The sequence below is a fragment of the Bombus fervidus genome, chromosome 17 (assembly GCF_041682495.2).
Source record: "Bombus fervidus isolate BK054 chromosome 17, iyBomFerv1, whole genome shotgun sequence".
Lineage (NCBI taxonomy): Eukaryota > Metazoa > Arthropoda > Insecta > Hymenoptera > Apidae > Bombus > Bombus fervidus.
Window position 1 is genome coordinate 3,606,428 of NC_091533.1, and position 25,714 is coordinate 3,632,141.

The following is a 25,714-nucleotide window of genomic DNA, read 5'->3' on the forward strand; positions in this document are numbered from 1 at the left end:
TCCCGATTCTGGCCAATTTCGCCAGTTTTTCGAACCGATCGAGCGAAACTGGCGTGCCGCGATGAATACGCTTTTGCTTGTTCTTCTTCTCCAACTCGCTGGTCTTATCTCTTTATTCGCCTTCTCTCTTTTCTTGACCTTGCCACGACTTTCGACGATAGTCTGTGAAAAAAGCCCCTTGACAAAATGACACACGTCAGGGCTCGTCAAACTATGACGAATACATTTATGTTCGCGTCGAATCGTTAAGCCTTCAGCTACCAAGCACCGTCGTAGTGGCTTCGCGCTAAGTCATTTTTTTTTTTTGGCAAAACGCAATTATTTATCATTATTATTATCATTATTGTTTATTAACGGGTATTAGACCTATAATATTCGATCCGATATTACGTACACAGCCTGGTAATCGAGTCGTTGTTTCCGATATCGTTGGCAAAGGAATCAAGACAGGAAACCATGGTATTACGCAAGGACCGCGAACATGCGTTAAGACCTATAAATCTTAAAAGCAGAATCTTAAAGAAGAAATTAAAAAAGAATGTCGGCGATCTTTCTCCTCTCTTCAAGCCCGATCATATTCAATTTACGAAGTATGAGATCATAATTATGATCGCGACTACAGTCTATATATAGTGATTCACTCGTTTGCTTGCTTCGAAAGTTGACAACATTTTTATTTACAACTCGTTCAAACATTTCTATTCTATTCCGATAGCGAACTAGCAGAATTAAATTCTTTAACAGCGTAGTTTACATACAAAGCGCATTGGCGGCAGTGCAGTTCACGGCTGGCTCGTGCGGTCGTAGCTAGAGGCTCGATTCTACCGAACGCATCGAACCAAATCGGCAGTCGATCGACCCAACGACGCCTTAATTTCGCTACTACGGGCGACTATAGAGTTGCTCTTTGTAAAATGCCACCGACGTACTGCGGCCGACTATAGTCGCTCTGCGTAAGATGACGCGTATTGCATTAGATTGTCCGAAAAGTGTCTTTCTTGTACTACGACGCGTCTTTATACAAACATGAAACCTAATCTGTCGAACGTTGTGATCTTTATTTTGATAAAACAAAATGAATCACACGTAATTCGATGAAATAATATAAAACGAAAAATGTTGTGTATCTATTATTTGTTTATAAAACGAAAGAAACTTTTTGGACGACCTAATGCATCTCCAGCCTTTTATTAACAATAAAATGTTGTGACAAGAGGGTAGTGTATATGTTGTCCTCTTTCCACAATGAAGAATTTGTTGACACGAAACGTCATTATCGCAGGCAAAAAATGATTCAAAAACCGAAGTGTGTTGTCGATTATAATCGATTGGTGGGAACTGTGGAGCGAATCGCGATACCAGTGCCAGATTTGCGATGTTGGCCTATGTGTAACACCATGTTTCGGAAAATACCACACGCAATACCATTATTAAAAACTATTAGTATCATACAATTATATTATACTATATCATATTATTATGTTCTGCAATGTTATTCGTTTCCAAATTGTAATGAAAAGTGAGTGTGTTAAGAAGTTACAAATACTCTGTTCTGAGGAAAGTTTGTTTCTTCGAAAAGCATCGTCGGAGCAGCGAGCCGTAAACGCGGCCGCCGACGACCTTTCCACCGTGCACTGTTTCGGCGCGGCGACTCGTTCAGCGGAAATGCCGCGGCGGAGAAACCGCCCGAAGCGAAAGGGTTAATTTCGTTGTCCTCGATACCAAAGGGTCGATCGATGGAACGCGTCGATCGAATCTCTGATACCGTATATCGCCTAAACTCGGCGCGTAACGTTCGCAGGAACGTCGCGTCGCTGTGTGTTTGCGGTGGTATTAATATCGCGAGAGAGCTCAGTCAGGTCGCCTAATGCGATACCGTAGCGTAGACAACAGGTGCTAATAACACGTACAGACACGTCCACCTAACTGTCGCTTGTCACAGTTTACTTCCGCTAGATAGTAATCAGCTGCAACTTAATTAAGCACATAGCCCGTGGTAATCGTGAGCCACGTTCTTAAATGCGATCTCTGTTGGCTGAAATCACCGGGAACGCCTGGAAACGGGCGAGGATTCACACCAAATTCGTACGCAGTCTCCGCTCGATGGGTTTCAGCAATCCTGTTTCAACGCTTGCAAACCGATCTGTTGCGTAACTTTCGCGAAAATCGAGAGAACGTTTTCAATTAACTCGAAGGAATCTCGTCACGTTCGATGATCTCAAACGGGATTTCCAACTAGGCTTACAGCACCTTTCGTGCTACGTGGAATCTTACGGCAACGATTAGCAGAATCTCGGCTTCCTTCCGTAACTTTGCCACCTTTACGTGTTTCCAAACGACCTTGCGCGTTCCAATTTCGCCGGATCTCGATGCTACGAGAAACGCGTTGTTGCGAACCCGTACCATTCGCGAAAGAGAAATCGTTGAAAAGCAGCGTTTACCCAGCCACTTCCAACAACTTCGTTAAGGGATTTCGATTGCGATTAGACTCTCAAACGGTCCTTTGAATCTTTTTATGATTTCGATAACGCGTACGTCGACCTCCTTTTAACACCTTTTTAAGCGCTACTCGAAGCAACGATATCGGTGCTGCGCGAAACCTATTAAGGAACGGCGTTTATATTTCATTATTTACGCTATGATACGCAATGGTTATTACAATACGAAGCTGGTTACCTCGGCAGAACGAAAGGTAAGAAACGTTCGAAGGTGTCGGGAATACGAAGGAAATCAATATCCTCGCAGAAAAGATTGATCTTAGTGAATATCCTGTTTACACAATTTTCTTGGCCACAAAGATCGTGACGCGATTCCTGCATGAGTAAGAGAGCAATGCTTTGGGCGCAAAAATGACATCGAACGTTGTTTCGTCGGATGAATCGTTGCTCGTCAACACAATTAGTTGGATCGCAATAATCTTAAGGAACTGTCATAAAACGAGGCTTTTTTATTTACCGTTAAGGCCGTTAAGTGGCATAAAACATCTTCGAGTCAAGAGATTTCTTATGGTTATTGTTCCATCAGATAAAAATTAGGGAAACGTAGGTTTTCCCATGTTTCCCGGGATTCCACCCAAAAGCGACCAGTGGTGGGACAATCTCCACCGAGCAAGAGTTTTCCTTTGCAACAGCATCGTCACTGGACTTCACTGGATCTACGACCACAGATCAATCAACATATCTTGACTTGTTCATCGACTTTAGAACAGTCAACATCTCTTGAACGGGTTTCCACCAATCAATCACCTACTTAACTTATCCCTCACGTAGCGTAACTATCTTTTCTACAAAGTTGTTGGAAATATATACTATCTTTGAACCGTTCATCAAGCATTCTACTCATTAAAACCACTTCTATTATCCTAATCGAAATAGGGGATCGATCCGTTCGTGGCGTCGATTGTCAAATCGTAACGGCAATTTACGACTCCCGTTGACGCGCTTCCTTGCGATCGCGTCTCTCCGCGACTGGTCAAATAAACAAACGTCAAAGTTCAAGCGTCGTAAGCTTAGACGGCTTGACACTTTGACCTCCACGTTGGTCATATATGACCGGTCACGGTTTCTCCTGTGACGCCACGGTGTTCATTGGTGACCAGAACGCTTCAACTTCTTACAATTGTAAAAATTGTACGAAAATTGACAGTTGGGGCATTTTGAATATAAACGATAAATAGAAGATACTTTGAAACGAAAAGTGCCCCATCGAACGATTAAACATTTTTATTAGAACATCAAAAAAAATGAGGACAAATCTTGCATCTAACGGTGCACTGTGTTAAAACACTTCAAACATAAATGTGGCTCATCGATACAATCTGGACGATAGGTGGTCACCTTTTTGGTCCGATTCTTAGCAATTTTTGATCCTAACTGTTTAACATTTTTTTTATAGCACTCTCTGCAAAATTTTCGCGCCAGATACGCTTGCCCTTCTTTCTTCTGCATTTCGTGTCGCGATCTTTGTCGAATAAGTATATTTGACGGCTCTGATGAATGGCACTGTGTAAGGAGCGTTGCGAGTGCCATTCTAAAATCTGATACCTTGATTTCTGTTCTTGTTGCTTGTTTATGGAGTATCATCGCGTTTGAAATTGATGTATTTAACAGTAACTCTAAAACTAATTTTATATACCAGTTGAGGGTTCTTCTATGTGGTGTAGAATATGCTATCGTTCGATCTGACAAATCTACGGCACATTTTCCTCTGTGTAATCTACCACTACCATTGATTTATCACAAACATAATTTTTTTACCTCTACCATTTCAGCCGAATGTTTCGTCGAAATCATAAAAATGTCACGCTTGTCTCTCCACCTTACTATTATATGTAGAACGATCAAATACTATTTACTAATATTTTCTACGCGTTTCAACGATATATTCCGGACGTTTTGCTTACGACGAAATAACGAATGCGAATGGTTTGTTGAAATAAACGGTCACCCGTGATCACCAACAAGATAAACAGTCAATCGGGGAAGAATGTTGTTTTACATCGTCAATTTGTTATTATTTTGCCATTATATGTTTTGAATAGTAAAAATACTCCCGTGACGCCCTGAGCGAAACATGTGATTTCGACGTGGCAGTCAAAGTGTTAACCCTTTGCGAACCACCGCCGCATATATATGCGTTCTGTGCAAGCCATGAATTTGGCCGAGGAACTCACATATACGTTTGGCATAGAACCAAAAGACTCATATGTATGTCATTTTATTTATCCCAAGGAGAATCTGTACACGTCCATATGTCTAGATATCTGAGAATCTGTTCATAGTTTCGGACAGTTATTTTGAAGTGGCTGGCGTATGTCTATTTTTCTGAGCGATAATCTTATACGTATTTACGCATGAGTATAGTAAACTAAGGAGTACTATGTCATGAAAATTATAGATCTTTAGAAATCTTATCTTGCGTTTAACGTAAACTCGCGATGCGGGATGATGGTCGAGTCAGAACGAATTTCAATCTTTCAATGGCATTACCAGATGAATCAGAAAGCTTTTTATATACTTTATATATTTTTTATAATACCTTATACACGATGGCTAAAAGTTCCAGAAACGACACGTTCGATAGCGATAGTAGTGATAATGAATATTATTTTGAACCTAACAAAATAGAAGACGACGACAGTGGTTCAGACAGTGGAAACTAACTCCGTTTAACAATGAATCTAACTATTGAATGAAATTAAATCGAATGAAACTAAATATCGATGAAAATAATACAAGCCTCGACAATGAATAACGCAAACGTTGAACGTGTATATTTTCTCGACTGCCAATACCTCTCGTGCACAGCGACGCTCGCTCGTTCGCAAAGATGTGAGAATATTCGCGTTGAACAGGAGATGCGAATAGTCCTGAAATTATGTCGCGTTTCAATTTTCGGATATCTCGGCCCTCTAATAGACACGGTCTCTTACTCATGCAGCAATCACGACGTACTATTCTTGGCTGAGAAAATTGTACAAACAGGATATGCGCTAAGTTCAAAAGGAGACACGTAACAGCCTGAAACACGAGCACTTAGGCGTAAGTAACTATGTTGTATACGTTCGAAATCGTTAACGAGGTAACAGTAGTGCGTCAACCAGATAACGGAGCAATACTCGAGACGAGCTGCAACCAGGGTACGATAGCTTGAAAAGAAATTTTTATTGTTCGCGTGTTGTCACATTTGTACAGCTTGACTCTTTTCGCCTCGGCTTTCCCAAGGAATCACACATACACCCACATTTACTATATTTGGTCTGGTAACCGATCGGTAACTGATCGGAAGTAAGTGTGTATGTAACATCGTCGCGTCTCTTTTCCTTATCTTAACTGTCCACTACTGGGTATAACGGTTGATTTTTGGAGACGATGGCCCAAGTCGGAAATAGGCCAGTGTTCCGCGTTCGATCGGAGACGGAGACGGAGACGGAGAAAGACGTTGAAAATCTCGCTTCTTTCCGTGAAATGTTCGGTCGCCTAAAGGACTATTAATCATTTCGATCAGCCAACACCTTGATTCGGAGCCTTTGAGGGGTTCGCGGAAAAAGATGCGATTCCTGGTACGGGACAATGGCTGGCGAATTTATCATTCCGAGACAAGTACGGAGGAGAGAGTACGTGACGAGTGCATAATCGCGATCTCCTTTGTCCGCGCACAACGCAGAATCGCCCGACGAGCGTTTCGGCGCATGAAAATGAACGTCGTTCCACCTCCGCTTCGCGTCTTCCAGCCGATCTCTCTTTCCAATAGCCACGTTCTTTTGTTCGTTCCACTGTACACGCCTTTAAGCGATCAACGTTTATCTTTTGTTCGTAAATATTCGTGTCTATCGCACGATAACGATATAAAATTCCACTTTTACACGATAAATTGGCGCGTGCGTTGAATCGCTCGTTGCGAGTTATCGAATCGCCGAGAATTTCACCGACTTGACTCGACGGATTTCTCTTCTCGAGCGAGTAGCGAACTTGTGAAAAGCAGCGAGGCACGCGTAATCAACCTTTGGATAGTCGAACTACGTGTAGCCCGTGATCGCGTGCTACTCGAGATTCCACGAATCGTTTACTCGCAGTTTTATACTTTCCCCTTAACAATTTGACATTTCGAGACGAGTTTCGTACGCGGCCGCTCGAAAGGACACTCTGCCAAGATCGTCGTTCACTTTGTTTACTCGAGCGTACGGCATTCCATTCGCGCGATCGATGATTCGTCAGCGTCGGCCTGTGCGTAATCGTAACAGCGGAGACCCAATTCGCATTCGTGTCAGTCTTTTCGACGCTCGACTATTCGGTGTAAAAAGGCTGACGCTCGTGACCCTCGTCCTCTATCAATCTAGGCTAACGATATATTTATATTACATAGGCATAGCGAGATCTTTTATCGTCGTTGATACACGCGATCTAGTCACGAAAGACGCAACACCACGGCGCTCGCTTATCCGTCGCACGATCAAATATATTCCGATGGAATTCCGATCGAATAATCGAATCAGCCATAATTTCCAAAGTATCTCTTTCATCGACGTATACGCGTCTATACGCATGTAATATACAAATTCCCGAACCGTCGCAAAGGCACCGTGAAACTCGTGAAATTGCTCGATGGTTTCAAGTTTCCGGAAAGCAAGTTGCACGATCATCCCACCGCGCAGATATACGTCTGCTATCGCAGAAGCAAACTCGTACCGTACCTAAACCAGTCGTACCTTGGAATTTCAATCATAAAGCATCGACCGATATCCATTTGCTACGGACCGAGAGTGAAATGGATTCTGCAAGTACCGACCAGCAAACTGACACGGGTAACCCCTTTTAGGATATCGAATTGTTTGCGTCCGAGTTAAGAGTTACGAGACAGGAGTTCGACCACATCGTTCGAAGATTGCGGCGGGCAACGTGAACGCGAGTAAAACACGCGACTCGAAATCACCGTAGCACGAGTAGTCCAGTACTCTGCTTGCTGTTCGAATTTCGAGGACGATGGGTTTTCTAGTAGACGGCGGCGGCGCGTTAATAAATCGCTGGAACGAGGGATCGTTCGGCGCGGAAGCCACATTTTCTCGCAACTGCTTTCAAACATCGCGATAAAGACTTTCCAGCTCCTCGGAAGGGAGCCGAAAGGCCATTTACCTCAGAGTTCGTGGCTTGTCACGCGAGACTACAACCGGACTCCGCGTGAAGCGTCGTCGAGATCGTTTTATTGTTTCGCTCGGTCTCGACTATATCTCCATGTTTCAGCAGGTTTCCCGCGAGTTCTCAAAGAACCGGCAAACTCTCCACAGCTAATGACCCTTTGAATCGCTGCTTTTCACCCGCTTTAACCCGACGAACGCGTAGCGCGCTTTCATCGAAAACCATCTATTTGGTTGTCATTACCACTTAATGACAAACTCCGCAATCACTTAGTTGCCAACTCAATACATGATCGGGGCGCGTGCAATCGCATCGGCAAGCACATACCTTTTCCACATACAGCGATCACGATTGCTTTTACGCTAGATCCACGTAACACCGTTTTCGAACATGAACGACCACCATAAATCTCGACAGACTTCCGCCTAATTAGCCGAGCTTTCGCCGAGATAGCTGCCTAATTCACCTCGTGTCGTTTTCTTCCACATTTCCGGTTCTCGACGTTCGACGCTTGGAAATCGGCTCGCTTGGCCGATTTTATTTTTTAAAAGCATCCCTCTCCCTGGTATATCTGGAAAGTCAGCGAGAAAATTCTAGCGAGGTACTTTTCAACTTTTTCACTTAATGATTCCAGGGAAGGTGTACTTTCTGGAAACAGAATATCGAAAGCACGCCACGTTCCGCGAACAGGGAAACTCTTCTGACCGAGTTTCGCTTCTGAACGTAAACTCGGAACGCGAATAAGGTCTCTTGACTCCGCTAAAACGTGCATGCTCTAGCGAAATGCTAGATAGGTTTTCGTAACAACGTTATGCACGTTGCAACGTTAGCAACAATAACGCCATAGGCAAACTGCCTTGCCCGAATTCGATGCACAGCAACCCTTTGCCACCGGATCGATCAAATAAATAAATCCGATTACCGACGTAGAATTTAACCGAAGAGACAAGAAACAGCAGAGGGAGAAGCTCGATCGACGATCGACGTTCGACGATCGTCGTCTTCGCTCCATTCGCATCGACGAAGCAATAGGAAAATGGGACCTGGGAATTTGCAACTTTTGTAGCACGTTTGGTCGAAAGGTGGTTCCGATATACGAGAACGAGGAGCAACGATGTTCCGACCGGGAAACCGGAAGAATGCGAAGCTCTCCGCAGATCCCAACTATTTACGTGCTACGGACGATTTGCACGAGCTAGCCTGCATCCGTAACTGTTCCGAACTCTGATTAGATCCGGACCCTGCTCTCTCCTGTTTGAACCCGGACAAGATTCCAAACTCCAGACTGCCTGGAATTTCCAAATTCCGGCTTGCCTTCCCTTTTTCTCAATCCCATCTGCGTGCACCCGTTCAAATTCAAAGTACCGATTAACCATGGACCTCGAACGCCGATGTTACACGGGCGATGGAATTTAGCAGTTTCGTTCGATCGGCTGACCCCTTCCACGCATCCGCTTCAACGAAATACGTCTGCTCTCGTTATCCTCCCCTCGCATCGTCTCAACCAAGGTAGCTTTCATTTCCTAAACGGTCGTCGATCGCGACGATCCAAAAGCGACCACCGAGCAAGGAAACATCGTTTTACAGCGGGACGTCGTTTAATTACCGAGAAACGCCTTAGTTAAAAAGGAAGTTGCATTAACGGGAACGCAAATTAGTACGCGGCGGCCACTTCGGTATGAAATTTAACCAAACGGTAGAGTAAGCAGAACGTAGGAAATGGTTGGTGCGGTCACAAAGGAACTTGTTTTCTCTTGCCGAACGAAATGGCAAACTGGAGGTGTGAAAAACGTCGGGCCCGATTCTTTGCCTTCTACGGATCGTATTACGCCGTTACTCTCGCGTCATCGATAACTCGAAAAAAGTGAAAAAGTAAGTTCCGTTGAATTCCGGCAAATACGACCGCCACACACTTTTGTGATCGCATCGGCGCAATTTAGACGACAGTTGGAAAAACTCGACAAACTGTCGACCCCACCCTCCCAATATCGAAACTCGATGCTAATTAGAGTAACAATCTACCACGCCAACTCCGCCTCTTGGAACGAAGAAAATTTACATAAACGAGTTCGAGGAATCGCATCGTGGAAACAATGGACAGAGTGAAACGAAGGATGACTCATGCAAACGGACCGACCATTCTCTCTCTCTCTCCCTGCGCTCGTCGCGTTTCCATCCTCCATTACCTCCAACTTTGATTTCCCTTTACCAAAACTGATATCATCTGTCTGGACTATTCGCGGACGACGCACCAATTCCGCGACTAAAATTAAACCGAGGCAGCTCTCACACCAAGATATTGAAAGTGCATATGCACCGATGAAAGCGTTCGCAGGACGAGTCTCGCGAGACACAGCATCGATGATATCGATATTTCCTGTATCTTGGAAACTTTCCCTACGAAGGCGAAACGTGGAAATGAACGACGATATTCAGACGGTACGCAGCTCGCGACACGTGTACTACGAAACGCGTATCTCCGTGTGAAAGCAGCCTAACGCGAATCGACTGCCAGGCCCGGAGCGGAATCTCGGCCAGCGATGTTTACTTTCACGATCATGAAAAAGAAACGAATGAACTCGGGAGGGAAAAATCGATCGCGTCTGGCACTCGACAGGCAGAAGACGCGAATAACTAACGTCAGTTCGCGCTGATCGCTATGCGCTCCAACTATTTATAGATTTCGCACTAACAGCTATGCGTAATGCGCATAGCTTCGACGTGTGTATGCATATGTGTGTATAGCTCGGTCGACGCGACGCGATCAACCGGTTCCACGTTGTCTACCGGATTATGTAGCTATATTTCTTCTACGCAAATAATTCAAATTCCTCTAGCTCGGATATAGTTAACCAGATTTCAGATGTCTCGCATAACGCCTTTTTTCCTGGCATCGTCGGAACATTCAGATGGGAAATTTACAAAATCTTGTAATACTTGAACAGAACTGTTCAAGTAATTACTTCTACATCTTTACTTTTGTATATCAGTGACCTGGAGGCCGCTGTTACGAAAAGAATAGAATTTAGTGAAACAAAAAAATTCGAAATAAGCAGAGGTCATATTATCGTACCCTTGAATATAAATTATATTTTGGATTACGGGGTCTAGAAACAAAAGAGCTATAAGTGGATTTCTATTGTTGTTTCTTGCAGCCTTCAGCTGCAGCTACAAGCTTAACTTTTTGGTAATGTCATTTGCTATAAATATATGAACCTACTTCCTATCATAGCTTCTTCTATCGTATCGTAACACTGCAAGAGCGAGGATCAGCATATACTTATACCTTTATTTATTTCAATATATTTTTCTATTACAAATTCATCCACTCGTTCTTCCATCAGTCAACCTCGACAAGAACAGTTTTACTTCTTTCGTACCTGTTTTTCTTATCTCTTTCTTTATACCTATTCTTGTTGTTAATACACTTTCTTTATGTATTTGCACACTGATTATTTCTACCATAATGTGAAGTCTCTTCCGTATGCGTAATGAGTAAATAAGTAACTGAAATAAACTACTAAAGCGATACTCTTCGAAAAGGTCGACCGTGCAAAATGATCGCGACGCGATTTTTCTTTCGAAACACACGCGATAGCAATTCCCTCGTCAACGTCCTCTCTCTCTTTTCATTCGCGAGGGAAACTTCATCGCGATTTTCGTCGGTCGGCAAGCGAAAGCAACTGGACGGTGGAATACGAGGAGAAACCGGGCAGCGAAAAAGTTGCGTTAAGAAACACGGGACCGACAAAGAAGAGAGCGAGAGACCCGGGCGAAGGAATAGAAAAAAGGAGAGGAAGAGGCAGCCAGACATCGAGGGCCCGAGCGAGATGGAAATTTATCGCGTGTATAAGGAAGAAAGTGGTTCGACCAGCGACTCCACGTGTCTCCCTCCTGCAAGTTGCACCTGCGTTCCTGTCTACAGATGTATTCCCGTGTAAACGGTAACATTCATGGAACATGCAAGGCATCTCGCACACGCGCTTCTCTCCTTTTCCCTTTCCCTTCCTTCTCTCCTTTCCTTTTGTCGTTCCTCTGCTTCCCAGTCGTATTCGAGAACCGGACACTTTACGTCCGTCGAGACGATACCGGAACGACGTCTTATCGAAGGCAAAATGGTCCGCGAGCGCGCGATTGTCACGAGCTCGAATCCATAAGATCGGGTAGACGCAGCTCCCGAAGAAGAGGTGTATTATCGGCTTCTTCGAAGATTCTCTCTCTCTCTCTCTCTCTCTTTCGTCCATTGATCCCCGTGAAAACATTCCAGATGCAAATTGCATCCGCAGCCGATCGCATTTCCCTGCCAGCGTCACCACGCCATCGTGCCATCGGCAAATATACATTTTCAGTCGATATGTAAATATGGACGCCGTGTAGCTTCGAATTAAGCGATGTGGTTTAGGAACGATCCATCACCGGCCTACTTATTAGCAACGATTCTCGAAATGTATTTGACAAAGCCGCTTTGTCAACGACCGAACGTGATTTTTCAAAGGCCGCGTACTCTGTAACGCTACGACGACCGTTTCCAGCTGACGATATTTTGATCAACGGAATGATACGGCGTGATATCCGATTTCGAAAAACTCGAACGTATTTAGCCAGCAGTCATTAAACGCAACCCAAATGCAATTTTCTGTCGGCGGAATGCGAGGCGATTTCATCGAGGCCAGATTTATATCGCCTTAACGAATTTTCCGATCGATGAGACTAACGGAGAAAAGGTTTACAACGCTGGAAAATCTCGGATAAAAAAAGGGGAAAAAAGAACGCCGAACGAATTTTCGCTAAAATCGCAACGAGTGGGCGGCGTCTGCTATTCGTTGACGAATGACGAAATTAGTAAGGAAAACATAGGATCGTTTGTTCCGTTGCTTTTTAACGGTGCCGCGCGGATGGGATTTTTCTTGAAAATTGTTCGTTCCAGGTGTTCTTGTTCGTGGTCGGTAGGTAATTAGCAAAGCGTGACGCATCCGCCGAGTGTTTTGCTTCGAGTAACGGTGAATCCAAACTCGTGACTCGTGATTCTCGCAAACGCAAACAGGGAAGTATCGGTAGAAAAATAAACGAGATTCCCTCAAATATTTGCGGCGATGGATATCCGTCGTTACGTCGCGACGTTTTCAATATCGAGGCCCTAACCAAATACCCCGAACCATTTACTCTCGACAAAACCATCTCTCGTTTGCTTTTTTCAAACCATTCTCTTTCGCCTTTTTCTGCAACCTCGCCGATGAACGATCGCAGTTGCAAATCGCTCCTGTCTCGCTTCAACGTGTTCGCGATTACATCTTGGGATGAGAAACACCGATGACCGATCGGAAGCAACGACAAGCCATGGAACCGAGGAAACCGGCGACCGACCGTAGCCTCGACGAATTTATTTTACAAGGTGGCGTTTCGCGATGCACGATCGATCTGCAGCTTGGATTTCGCGAGTTTCTTCCAAGAAAGAATGGCAAACGACGAGAAATCGGCAGTGTCGATCGGTAGAAGCGAGTCGCGGGAAAGGTACGACCTCGGCGAATGACGAAAGCGCTTCTCTTTCGCGTTTTTACCTTGCCGTTCTCCTACGTTCTTGCAGCTCCGTCGAGCGCGTCTAGGCTCTCCGTCTACTGTACACGTTTAGCTTGCCATCGCGTATTCGTACCTCTGTGTCGAGTATCATTATACGCGATGCCATAGGACACTTTCTCACGATTTCTCCGCTGTCGCTGAATTTCCGAATTTTCCGTTCAAACGAGAACGCGTTCTTCTCGAAGAACTCCGAGCGAAACGACGACGGTTCGACCGACTCGCTTCTGTTTATCGTTGTGCCACTTTCGTACTCGCTCGTCCAAGCTTTCCTAAGACTCGGGGAAAATCAAACTCTCGATAGTCGAACGCTATAATTTCTACTCGTCAGGTGGTAGATTAAAGCAAGGGAAGGAAGCAAGAAATTAGCCTTTTACTTGCAAGGATAAAAGCCGACTGGCAAAAAGCAAAGAGAAAAAAAAAGAATCGCTGATTCGCAAGAATGATTGGCGCAGGTGCACCAACGATGCGACGCGCGGTTGGAAAAACCAACGATTATACCGCAGCTTGGAAATGATGTTATTGGATAGAAATTTGTGCAACGTAACGAGTTAGCGCGGGTCACGCAACCGGTAAATATAGTAGGCGGTATCTCGGCATCTAAGCGAGAGGAGAGACAGTTGGACGCGAAGATAAAAATACAAAGAGCCTCGGGTTACGAAATGTTGTACAGGAATGTTGGGGTGCGTTATCGATGCTCGTTCGTCGTTGCCAGCCAGCCACGCGATTTATCGAAAATTTGAAAAGCCGTTGGAAAAAACCGTAGCGCGCGTAACGCGTTCTCCAAACAACCGTCTCGTATTTGTACAGCAAATAAAACCACGGCAGCTTCCGGTATAAACTTTCCCGGCCTGGTATTTCTACGTACACGCAAAGGCATAATAACGACACATAGTAGGACACCTTCGTGTCCCGTTAATCGAGAAGCGTGTTAAAGCGAGCCGCTTCGTTTAATCGGTCTCGCGCGGTGTAACGCGATTCTCGAACGGTCGAACGAGCAAGCTGACCGAGAATGAAATTCGAGGCTACGGGGGGCTCTTGTCTACGTTTTCCGAGAAGCCGCGCAGTAACTTTTGACGTGCTTTTCCCCGTAACGGAGACGCAATGCGGCCGTAAATTGCGACGGATGTGCGCCAAGGTGAAGAGAAATAATTCCACGAAATCTTCCGTTCCGAGGCCTCCCGCTCGATGCCGACTATGCGAATCGCGTAACCACGCGTACCTACCCACTAAAATTGGCGTAACGTGACGCTACGATTCGACGATTCGCGCGGCCGTGCCTATGCTTTTCGCAATGATACAAATTTTTCAGGAAACCGCAACGAGTGTTTCGCAAGGAGCGGACCGCGCTGCTTTCCGACTGAAAAGTACCGCGATAAGATCTAGCGATGTTTCGCAACGATTTCCCATTGTTCGACCGACCGCAGAGTTTCGCGCGATCGAATTCGACGAAAAACGTTCTCGTGACCTCGAACGAACGAGCGAACGAACGAACGAACGAACGAGCGAAAAGGAAACGGGTTCTCGAACAGAGGAAAACTTTTTCTCTCGGCAACGTTGCTGAAGATAGAGACGGCCTTGCAGCGTGTACCTTCCATTGCGAAATGCAACCCGTTGCATTTGCATCGATAACGCCTGGAGACCGCGGCCACCGCTCCAAAGATCCCCTTTCTCGGCACCCGCAACCGTACACTGGCGCTGCTGCATCTTTTGCCTTTCCTTAAATTCAATCGCATTGCCACGGCGTTCACGTGCCACGATGCACTCGGATCGTATTACACGAAACCGAGACAGAAGAAGAGAAGAGAAGAGGAAATTCGCCCTCGTCTCGATTCGTCTCCTCTCGTCGCCTGCCGCTTCGCTTCCACCGTTCTGCGCTCTCGCCACTCGACTCGCGCTTTTCAAACTTTGAGAAAAACCGCCACGGGAAACGAAGCGGATAGACGAAGCTACGGTTTCTAGATCGAAAAACTTTTTCCGCGTTCCGCTACCGTGAAATTTAGGCTTCGCTTCCAGCGTCGTCGAAAATCCGAGGAAATACTCGACGCGCCGTTTCCACGTCCACGAACAATTTCCTCCGCGAATTTGTCAAACGCGAACAATTGTCGTCTCTTTCTCCGATTCTTTCCAACCAACGGTATAAGTAAGTAACCGACGTGTGTGTACGGTCGACGGCGTTCGCCGGTTGCGATGAACGCAACGGGACGGAAGAAAGGACGAGTCCGTTGGTCCCGTGGTCGTCGACTGGAGTCCGGACCAAGCAAAAAAATCATCGAGCTATCCGTGTTTGTATTCAACGTTGCTCGAGAACCGTAATCAGCAGAGACTGGCCAGTCGTCAATTTGGTGCTATGCTTCGACCAGTCCCATACTAGGAATTACATACTCGCTCTTCGAAAATCGTCTTAACGAATTCCGTGAAGGAGCAGAGTCGAGAGAAGCCAGCAAGAATGGTGCGTCCTCCCTTTGCCGATGTGAAATTACAGTTCTGTTTCTCTGGCCTTGTCATTATCCGAGTCCCGAGGGCCTCCGAGCCAACGCAGACGCGTATACGTGCCCTCCAACTTTCCCCAGGATGCGACGTCCGTGCAATTGCGATTTCTTTTCTATCCTTCCCTCTCGTCGCCCTTCCTTTTCGCGTTTCAATCTCTCAACAACCATCGCTTTGCCACCTTCTCTTACGAATCTTGGAAAAATTCTAGCTACGAGCTTCGATCCGGATTCGCAAATAAGGAGCGAGAAGGAAAGCTTCGACGCTGAGGCACGAAAGGAAAGACAGGGCAACGTTACTATACGAAGAATAGGTATAACAGTCGAAAGGAAACGCGCCTCGGCTGAAACATAAATGCACGCAAACTATCGCGTGACGATGAAAAACACACGAAAAGGAGACGTCTCTGACAATTGGGAAACGACTTTCCGCAAAACGATTACCGACTTCCGTTACATCGGAAGCGTATCCCCGGTGCCACTCGCGACCGGTCCTCGTTCGCGTTCCGCACGCTATCGTCATTATCCGGATACATGGTAACTGTATGCGTGCCGTTCGAACGGAACGAAACGACCACCGCTAAAAAAACACGCTTACGACCATAGAGTGGATTACTTTTCGTTACGTTGCTCGTCTTCGCTCGCAGCGGTACACGTTACCGCTGTCGTTATCCGTCGCTCGGCGATACTCGAAAATTCGCCGACGCCACCAACCGGCGATTATCGTTGCTGAAATTTCGTCGCAGCGCGTCGAGACCGCCGTGCGTGGAAAAATCGAATTTGCCTGGACCAGCGCGCAGCGGTCGTTCGTAACGTCCGTTAAGCCGACCTTTTCGCGCACTGCCTCGGTTCGCCGAATATTTCAAGCATAAATTCAAACAAACCATCTCTGCTGATAGTCCTCCGCGCGACTCGCTGGCCGCTCCACGGATACGTATATGTATAAAATTGGCTTCGTTTGACGAGAAACGTGGTGCGTTAAGGTGACGACACGCGCGTCGTGTCGGTCAGTGGTTCGAACGGTGCGCCGCGTTGCACGTAGTTTCCAGTTTTTTGTCGACGATCGCCACCGGTTCGGAACGCGAGATGCGCGAATCGCACGATGGCCAGTCGCACCATCTTCCTCGCTCGTTAAATCGAGATAAAATACGAAATATAACGGCGGCCACGTTTCAGGAGTTCGCCTTCGCGGTTAGACGTAGCCGGATGTTGCCACTAGTTACAACGCCACTTTCTACCGGTGAAACGCGCATCGAGGACGTTCAACCGAGAACATTTGCGCATCAACGATTTCGCTTGAATTTCATTCTTTGTTCTTTACGTTCGCCTGTAGGGCGTGTGCGCGCCGCGAAGCCCCATACGCTCTATACAATATAACATTGATAACGCCGCTGCATCCTCGCGAGTCTAAATTGTTTGCAATGCAACGTTTTATACTAATATACCGATAGTTTCTCGTGAACGGTGAAAATAATTTCGTGCAAACGTATATGTAAATAGCCGAGAGGCAGAAAGACGAAACGTCGTATCGATAGACGCGTTTCACTTTTGAAGAATGGAGTTGACTGCTGTGAAATTCTACAAATGCATAAATCGTTGCTGTTTCATTCGAATTCTCTGCGATTCTATAACGGGGACAAACGGAAATTTAAGATGTAAAAGAACGACGAAGCGCAGCTCTATCGCGACTGAACCAAGAGGAGAGGTGTTTAATTTATGCCTTCCGCGTATCCTTTGTTCCACGGATGAATTCGACCGCTAATAAAAAGCATCGGTCGGACATTTACGCATCGACGATTTCGCCCCTTGTTCTATTCGGACCCTCGTGTGTTCCTCTTTCTCGGAATCGTCATCGACGCGATACGCGCCGGAAGAAGAAAGGGAGAAAATCGCTTACGGGGAAAAGCAAAAAGCGGAAAAAACGTCGGAGCCCAGGAAAAGGAGTGGAATCTTGGCTATCTTTCTTTCTCTTCTCTCTTTCCTTCTCGCCGATTACGGCTACGAGCAGTTGTTTTTTTTTTTCAAAATGGCTGTCTCGTACGTCAATGTTTTCGTCCTTGTACTCTGCGAACACGCCCGAAAGAAATGCCCGTTTGCAAGTACGCGAAGCGTAAAGAAGAATCGTAAAGGGAAGAACGTAGCGACGGTTTTTAATATTTTCGCCGAAATCGTGATACAAAGGAAAGCAACCGGTGGTGTCGCGCGTCATTTTCGATCCGTACCCGCGATGTTTCGTTCGTCGCGAAACTGTCCGCTCGTATACTCGTGCATTCAAGATGGCGGAAAGCCTGGTAGACAAAGCAGCACAGGTACATAGTTACAGAAACGTTGAGCAGACACACATCGAACACGTCGATCTAAGAATCGGTATTTCGGAGAACGCGAAACGACTGGTAATCAGATTTTCCGACGTTTAACTACCGCAGACAAGAATCACCGCAGCATACGAAATGAAATGTAAAAAATCGAAGGGCTATGCGCTTCGAGTTATGCGCGTGAGAATTATCCGTAAAAACGATACGAATCAGAATAGAGGGAAATATTGTAGACGTAGAAAAGACAATAGACAGACAGGACGACGCGGCCCGTTGAAATCGATTAGACAGAATGGATGGAAGGATCGGAGAAAGAGAGAAAAAGTTGGGCGACCTGCGAACGAACATCCGCATAATTTCGTGCGTGTTCATGGTCGGAAAGCGGCATGCTTTAGATGGACACGCTCGATAGAGACGTAACAGGTGTGGACAGAGAGCGGGAGCGGGAGCATGGCCACACGTCCGTTAACCCACGGACTTTTCGAGAAGCAGACGCGACAACCTCTCCTTCTCGAGAGCAGCAGAGGCCGGCCGGTGAATGCGCGCAACAACTATACCGTTTGACACCTGGAGGAGTATACCGAGAACGCGCGCGCAGCGCACAATAGCCGAGCTAAAATCCCACTTTGTCCCAGGAATAATAAAGTTCCTGGTGCGGAAGGGATTCGGCAAATCGGCCGGTCGACCCCTCGAAGGTCTCTTCTCGGAACCGTGTCTTTGTTAGCTCGCCTTGCGGTTACGAAGGGGACAGCCGAACGCGTCTCAAACTGCGACCCCCTACAGCGATTTTCATCTCGTACTTCGTACCGTTTCTAGATTTATCGTGGAATAAACAAGCGCTTCGCAGAAACGTTATTACCGGGTGACGTGACGTGACTCGCTTGCCTCGTCGCCACACCGTATCGCGCCGCGCAACGCCGCACCACGCCGCGTCCCCGACAATTCCAATAACCGATCGCTTCTTCGCTCTCCTTTTTACGATTATCTCCAACGCGAATACCCTTTTCACTGGAAACCTGTTACGCTTTTGACAAACCATACGCCATTTTAGCGGACAAAGTAACGCGTCTCTCCGACTTTCCAATGTTTATTCGCAAACCATTTACCAAGTCCTCTTTGTGTTTCTCTGTTCAGCCGATGTGTACTTTGTCAAGGACGATGTTTGTTTTAAATCAAGCGTATTCTATGACAGACTAATAACCGGTTTAACGTAATCCTCTGATGATAGTTTAAACAAAAAAAGAAAAGAATATGCATATATATATTCCGTAAATGTAGTAAATCAACGAGAGCGAACAGTGGACACACTTCCAGGTATCCGTCGAGTTTAATAAAAAGTGTGGCAAGAAATTGTATCAGTCTACGCGAATATCGGGAATGTCATTCGAATCCTGAGAGCGTGACTCGGAAGAGCCAGGGGACGTCCAAGTAAAATCATGGGATAGATATTCCGTTACGCTTCTTCCGTCGGCGGGACTACGATTTTTTATGCGTTTCTCGTATCTCATCGACGCGGAGCTACGTTAAGCTCGAAAATGGAAATAGGTCGAGTAACCTATGCGTTAATTACGACTCGAATCAACTTGACCAGACGCATCGTTTAACCTTCGCTCGAGATTCCACGCGCGGCTCGTGTTTTCATCGGTTACACTCCCTCTGACAAATCTGCATACGCGGTGTTCTTTCTTTTCACAATTTTCATATTTTATTAACATTATTTTAACACCATCTTCTTAATCTTAACATTAGGATAATAAAGCGACACTCACCATTCGATACTCCTGTATCCTCGTAGACAACAGTGAAGCGCTTTGAACGCTCCGATGTTCGCGTACTCCGTTGTCACCACCTCCTTCGTAAACCTCAGGCCACCGGGTGGTAAATTGTCGAATTTGTGCTTGGAACAGTAGTCCTTGAGTTCGTTGCCCTGACAGATCGCAGTGAGGAGCGACAGGACAAGCAGTCCTCGCTCGACCGGTGTCGTCATCTTCAGATCTCGACGAAAAACCAATTTACCAATTTAAGCCGGGAAAAGTGTTTCAGATTCCGTGATTTTCGAATCCGAGAACCCCCATGACCGAGATTCCAGGCTGAAAATTAAGTCCCAACGGTCCACGGCAGACTTTTCCCCAAAAGAAAACCGATATCTCTCACTTCAGCACCGTTAACGTCCAAAGATAAATACAACGGACTCTCGTCACTAAGCACGCGCCGGCAATCTTAACCGATTCGTTCGATATTTGTCGTCAAACGTAAACTTCCGTCTACTCGAGAAGACTGCGTGTTTATTGGCTGGTTTCAAACGGCTTTCGTCGCGCGCTCTTTTTCTTCTTAACCGATAAATCGTTCAACCATTCAGTCACTTTCCGTGAGAACCATTCTTTTTTTACACCAACTCTATTCTCGATAAAATCGTACAGCTAATATCTTTCAACCCCGCACGATTACCGATAATTTCAACCAACGCGTATATACTCTTTACCCCGCGAATGTTTCTCGTAAAGCATTATAAGATTCAGAAACGTTACGTCAAACGTCTCGATGCTACGTCAACAACACCTATCACGAGACTGCACTCGGAAATCGTAACAAATCGTAGTATCGCCGTGCTGTATCCTAGAAGAGGAAAAACGTTGAATATCGAAATCTAGAGGAACGATCGTAACAAGATCTACGTTCAGCAACCGATATACAACGTACGAGCGAAACACGCGCTGTGAAAGCCGACGGCTTACTGCCAGCCCACTGCTTTGAAAACTCCCCGTAGGCCACGGGCCGCGGGTTTAAAACGAGCCGCCTGTTGCCTCGTGCCCGTTCGGTTCGATCCGGCTCTCTTCGGCCATCCTCGACGGGACACCGACTATCCGACCGTGCTACGGTCGCGTCTAACCGCCCGTTGTGTTTCTCCCAAAAAGGTACAGCCCATGCTTTTCCTTTTCTATATGCGTTTCAGTAGTTTTCAAGATTACATTACGTACATGCCACGCGAATGTTACGACACGTTTAAACTCAAATTTACACAAGCCTCTTCTATTCATCGATACTTCGTTTAATCGAGATACGTCCGTGGGAACTAGAGGACGCTGCTCTCCGAAGCAATCGATAAATCGATACATCTCTTACAAAACTCGCGTTTCAGGATCGATTTAACACAATGTTCATTACGTTCATTTTCGCGTTGCTAATCTATTTAATCGAAGCGGATAAACCGACGATTACGTTAGAGGGAAAATGACAAATCCGTAAATTATCGAAGGCATTCCCAAGGTAAAAGAAAAAAGCGTTGTACTTTACATGCCATAATTGTTTTCTTGTGACTCGTGACGATAAAATTTCCCAATGAAGACGTCTGGAAAGTTAGGAGGATACGTTTGAGCGAGACTCTCGCGTTATTTGCTTTGCTTTTACTCGACGCTCAAAAGTAAAACGGTTCGAATAGCGGGTGCATCTGTACACGCGTACAAACAAGTAATAAAAGAATGTCCGTATTTTTCTATGTAATGCGATAAAATATTTGGCAAACCAGTGCGCGCTTACAGAGTCCCCCTACTCGTTCGTTCAAAGGGCGCTCCGACAGATATTTGATTACGAAAGAAGTTAGATTAGAGTACAGGTTTCCACGAATATGATAAACTGCAAATAAACGTATTTAACAACGCCGCGAACAGATAATTTTGCGGATAAGATTCTCTTGAAAGCAATTGGCACGTGCCATATTGTTCAACGAATTCCTGCATATTAACGATCGCCTGTATGCATCCCATGCTAACTTCTATGAGTTACTTCCAAAACTTTTACGTCGATGTGATATTTAAAATCATGAAAGCTCGCTTCGATCTTGCAAAATTACGATCCTTACTTATATATTTATCTATTTATAGCATAAGCACTTTGGCAGGAAATAAACGCGAATGTATGTATGTATTTGTACAAAAAAGGAGAAGCAAAGTAAGGGAGAGCTAGACATAAACGTTTAAGCGTAAACTAAGAATGAATATAAATAATTACAGTATATGTACTAATCCAAAGGAACATCTTGAGAATGCTAGGGCTTGATCAAACATGTATGTCCTGGCCGACAGATTTGGTGTAGATAGACACTCATTCCGTGTAAAATTATTTAAAAATGTCAAAATATCCATAAGTAATGTTATGCGTGGAAAAAATGTTACTTCTTAAACATCTCGAAGGTATATGCATTTAAGGAAAATAATTCGACGATCGCGGGACGAGATAAAAAACCTTCGGTTATTTTACTTACAAACAAAATATCAGACATTATTCTTCTATCGCTCAATGTCTACAGATTTTAATTATTAATAATTTCTACACAGTTTCGAACGTTTCAATTTGTTACTACGTTGCTTATCGTCTACGATTTGGTAGCAGCGGGTACAACGTTCGTCGTACGCTCACTCGTGTACACGCGGCTGCCGCTGACTTGCATTCTGCGAATTCGAGTATGCGGTCAGTCGTTTCGTGTCGTGTGGCAACGATTATGCCGGATGATCGTAGCCAGACCCGCAGCATTTACGTGCGTACAACCGCGACACATGGGAAAAACTTTTATGCGTGCCGACGATGAAAGTCGTCTTCCTAGTAGAACCAGTTTTTTATTTATACCTTTAAAAATAAATCCTTTATCCTACGGTATATCGCAATCGGTTAAAACGATTAACGCGACTTCATTTCGATTCGAAAACGTAACGGAGGAAGTTGTCGGACTTTGTCCGATAGATTTCTTCGATTCTTAATTCTTATTCGTTTACTTTGAGCAAAACGTAATTCGTTTCTGCGACGCCGTGTCTCAAGGAGAATAATTATAGGTCGTAAACATCGAAAGTTACGTGTCTCTTAACAAGTTCCAAACCAAGAGTGCTACTACGTAGCCGGTATTGTTCAACGCGTTGTTTGTCGTCCTTCGAAATTAATCTGCCTAAGTTGTCACCGTGTGGGATCGACCATTTTGATCCCTTGACATCATCTTGTTGGAACAGTTACATTAAAACATAGCATTTAATACAATATATCGCGTGTAATCGGCTTTATTTCGAAATGAATCATCGATCGATGCACTTATCGTCAAAGATATCGAGTACGATAATAGAACTACTGTGATATCGATATGATGGAGTCCATGAGCTAGAAACTTGAAAGGATTTCGTTTGTAAATATAGGTAAGACTCCTTTAATTATACGGCTATAGAACGGTTTTCGTAGTCGTTCTGTAAAATTTGTCAAGAAGCAAACCCCTCTTGAACAGACTTCAAAGAACAGTCGTGTTATCAATTAGAGTTCCGAGATCACGGTGTGCGTAACGAAATTAATCTCCCCTTAATTAATGGTGTTAAGGCGCATCCAAGCGTAGAGGCAGTACGAGTTTCCTGATTAAGACGGCGATACGCATTCTAAGAAGAGACATCGAAAGAGCCGAGAAAGGAGATATGACCGGTAGGCTTTATTGAAATCTTGTACAATTAAAACAGTATAACATACGCTGCGTGTAACCGACGTTAACTCGCGTAAGGTCATAGTACCCAATCACGATGTTATAGATTCTATTTTATATCCTGTAGGCGAGTATGCTGTACTTCCTATTCACATATACCGAAGTACTTGGATTTAGTCGCGTATCGTTCTTGTATCTAAATAACGACAAACTACCTAGCGGTGTTCGGACACGCGTTCTAACAACCGGTAAAGCATTTTCACGCAAGGCAGAGAGGCAACCGCGAACCTTTGTCCTCGTATATATCTATCTGTCGCGGCTATATCGACGTTTCAACGGAAATGAGAAACGCCTCACGGTATGTTGGCCGTTTTCCTCGCTTTACCGAGAATTCGTAATTACACGGCACACACGCCACTTACAAGCGTTCCTGGCCTGCACATACCGGGTGTCAAGCGGCCGTCTGTTGTGAAAAAAGAAGTCGCCGCGCCGTTACGAGATTAGTCCTTAGACGGTGCGGGTCGTTTTTACTTTCGTGAGATTCACAGGTGTCCCTCGAAGGAAGCCGTCTCGCTTATTCGACTACTGTAATTGTCAGCTGTCTGTTCCGCCGCTTATTTCGCGTTCCAATTCAACTGGTTTTCTTCGAACCGCTCCGTTTTTCCTCGCCATTTTTCCGCGCTACACCGTGTACCACGGGAATTAAGTTTCAAACCTATTTCTGGCAGAATTCAGGTTCGCCTATTTTCTTCGATCGTTTACGATCCCGAAGCTTTTCGCTCACGGGAATATCGCGGCAAACATCTTTGTTTTGTCTGCACGACACGACTCTATTAAAACGGGTTTCAACGATCGAAAGAGCACACGGATGTAGGCAGAGTTTGATAGAACGTTAATTTTCTCGCTACGACGACGCTAGTACGACGTCAACTTCAATTTCAGATTGCACGTCGAGACATGACGGTTCTCGACAATTTATACAGCTTTACCGATTTAATTATCAATTGATTTTCTTTTATTCCTCCGGTGCGAGGTGTTTCCTCTCAGTTTTTAACAAAAAGAAGAAGAAAAAAAAAAAGAAAACGACAGAGTAGGACTGAACGGTCCATTACGGTGCGAATCGTGCGTGTGCCCATTTGCAAACGGTTCACCCTATTATTTAGTCGTATAATGTACTAATAACGTTATAGTTAATCTCAATTACATCATCGTCCTTCTTGGAAAAGATACACCGTGACAGATCAGAGACAAAGTTATCGACGTTTTACCTATCAACGTGAATCATATTGCTTAATTAGTTTTTGTTAAAGTTATCTGATTGAGGAACGCGTGGATAAATTTCTAATAGAAATATATATCGAAGTAAGTATAAGTACAGGTATAGTGTATACTGATCCAGATCCTCACTCTTGCAGTGTTACATTACAGTAGGAGTCGTTAGGGAGCACGTTGATACATTTATAGCAAAGGACACTACCAAACAATTAACCTTGGTATGTAACTCTAGTTGAAAGTTACAAGAAACAGCAATAAAAACCTAGAACTCTTTTGTTTCTAGACCTTGTAACCCGAAAACAACATTCATATTCAAGGACACAATAATATGGTCCTCTACTATTTTAAATATTTTGCTTCACGAAAATCTATTTTTTTTTCTTTTTTTTTTTTTTTCGTAACGGCGGTGTCCAGGTCACAGGTATACAAAAGAAAAAGATATAAGATTTTCCTAGAAATAATTACTTCAACAGTTTCATACGGCAAAAATGTCGACCATTATAATCCATTATATAAAAGGAATCTTTTCTTTCGTGATTCGATAACCAACAAATAAATTTCATTCAACAGACACTTGTTGCTCTTGTCACAACTCGTCGTGCGATATAAAAAGAAGAACAATTTCGTGCAACCTTCTGTAAGAGTCACGACATTTTAAAAACTTTTATTTTAGTCCGCCTCGAAATTTCCACTTTAACAGTTCGTAACTAATCGGTATCAAAGGAAGTTGTACGGTACACGTTGAAGTTGGCCCAAGTTACTTTCGGAATACCGTGCTTTTGCAGTTGATATCAAAGAGACCGCATAAGTCAATAGTTCATTTTTCTATAAGTGATATAATTAAATTCCTTTCAAACAGAGAGTTCCTAGTATCTGCATTTGGAGGTTATGCGAACTTTACGAAGCCGAACACAAGCAGTTACTGAACTAACGATACGCGCCAGCAGGAACTGATTCTACACGAAAAAATAAGTCGAA

The 25,714-nt window shown here is 44.8% G+C and overlaps 1 protein-coding gene and 1 long non-coding RNA gene across 3 annotated transcripts in view; one reads left to right on the forward strand and one right to left on the reverse strand.

Moving 5' to 3' along the window:
* Positions 1-20,773, reverse strand: part of LOC139996331 (interleukin-1 receptor accessory protein-like 1-B) — a 128,480-nt gene extending 107,707 nt beyond the window's left edge. Inside the window, exon 1 of one of the 2 annotated variants that reach the window (XM_072020657.1) lies at positions 19,782-20,773. In XM_072020657.1, the coding sequence (XP_071876758.1) occupies positions 19,782-19,999 (218 nt within the window). In that variant the 5' untranslated portion in view covers positions 20,000-20,773. The remainder of the gene's footprint in view (positions 1-19,781) is intronic. The other variant, XM_072020656.1, reaches the window with a different exon arrangement.
* Positions 20,774-22,887: 2,114 nt separating this feature from the next.
* Positions 22,888-23,548, forward strand: LOC139996343 (uncharacterized). Its single transcript, XR_011802203.1, has 2 exons — positions 22,888-23,189; positions 23,276-23,548. It is a non-coding gene; the product is annotated as an uncharacterized lncRNA (long non-coding RNA).
* Positions 23,549-25,714: the final 2,166 nt, after the last annotated feature.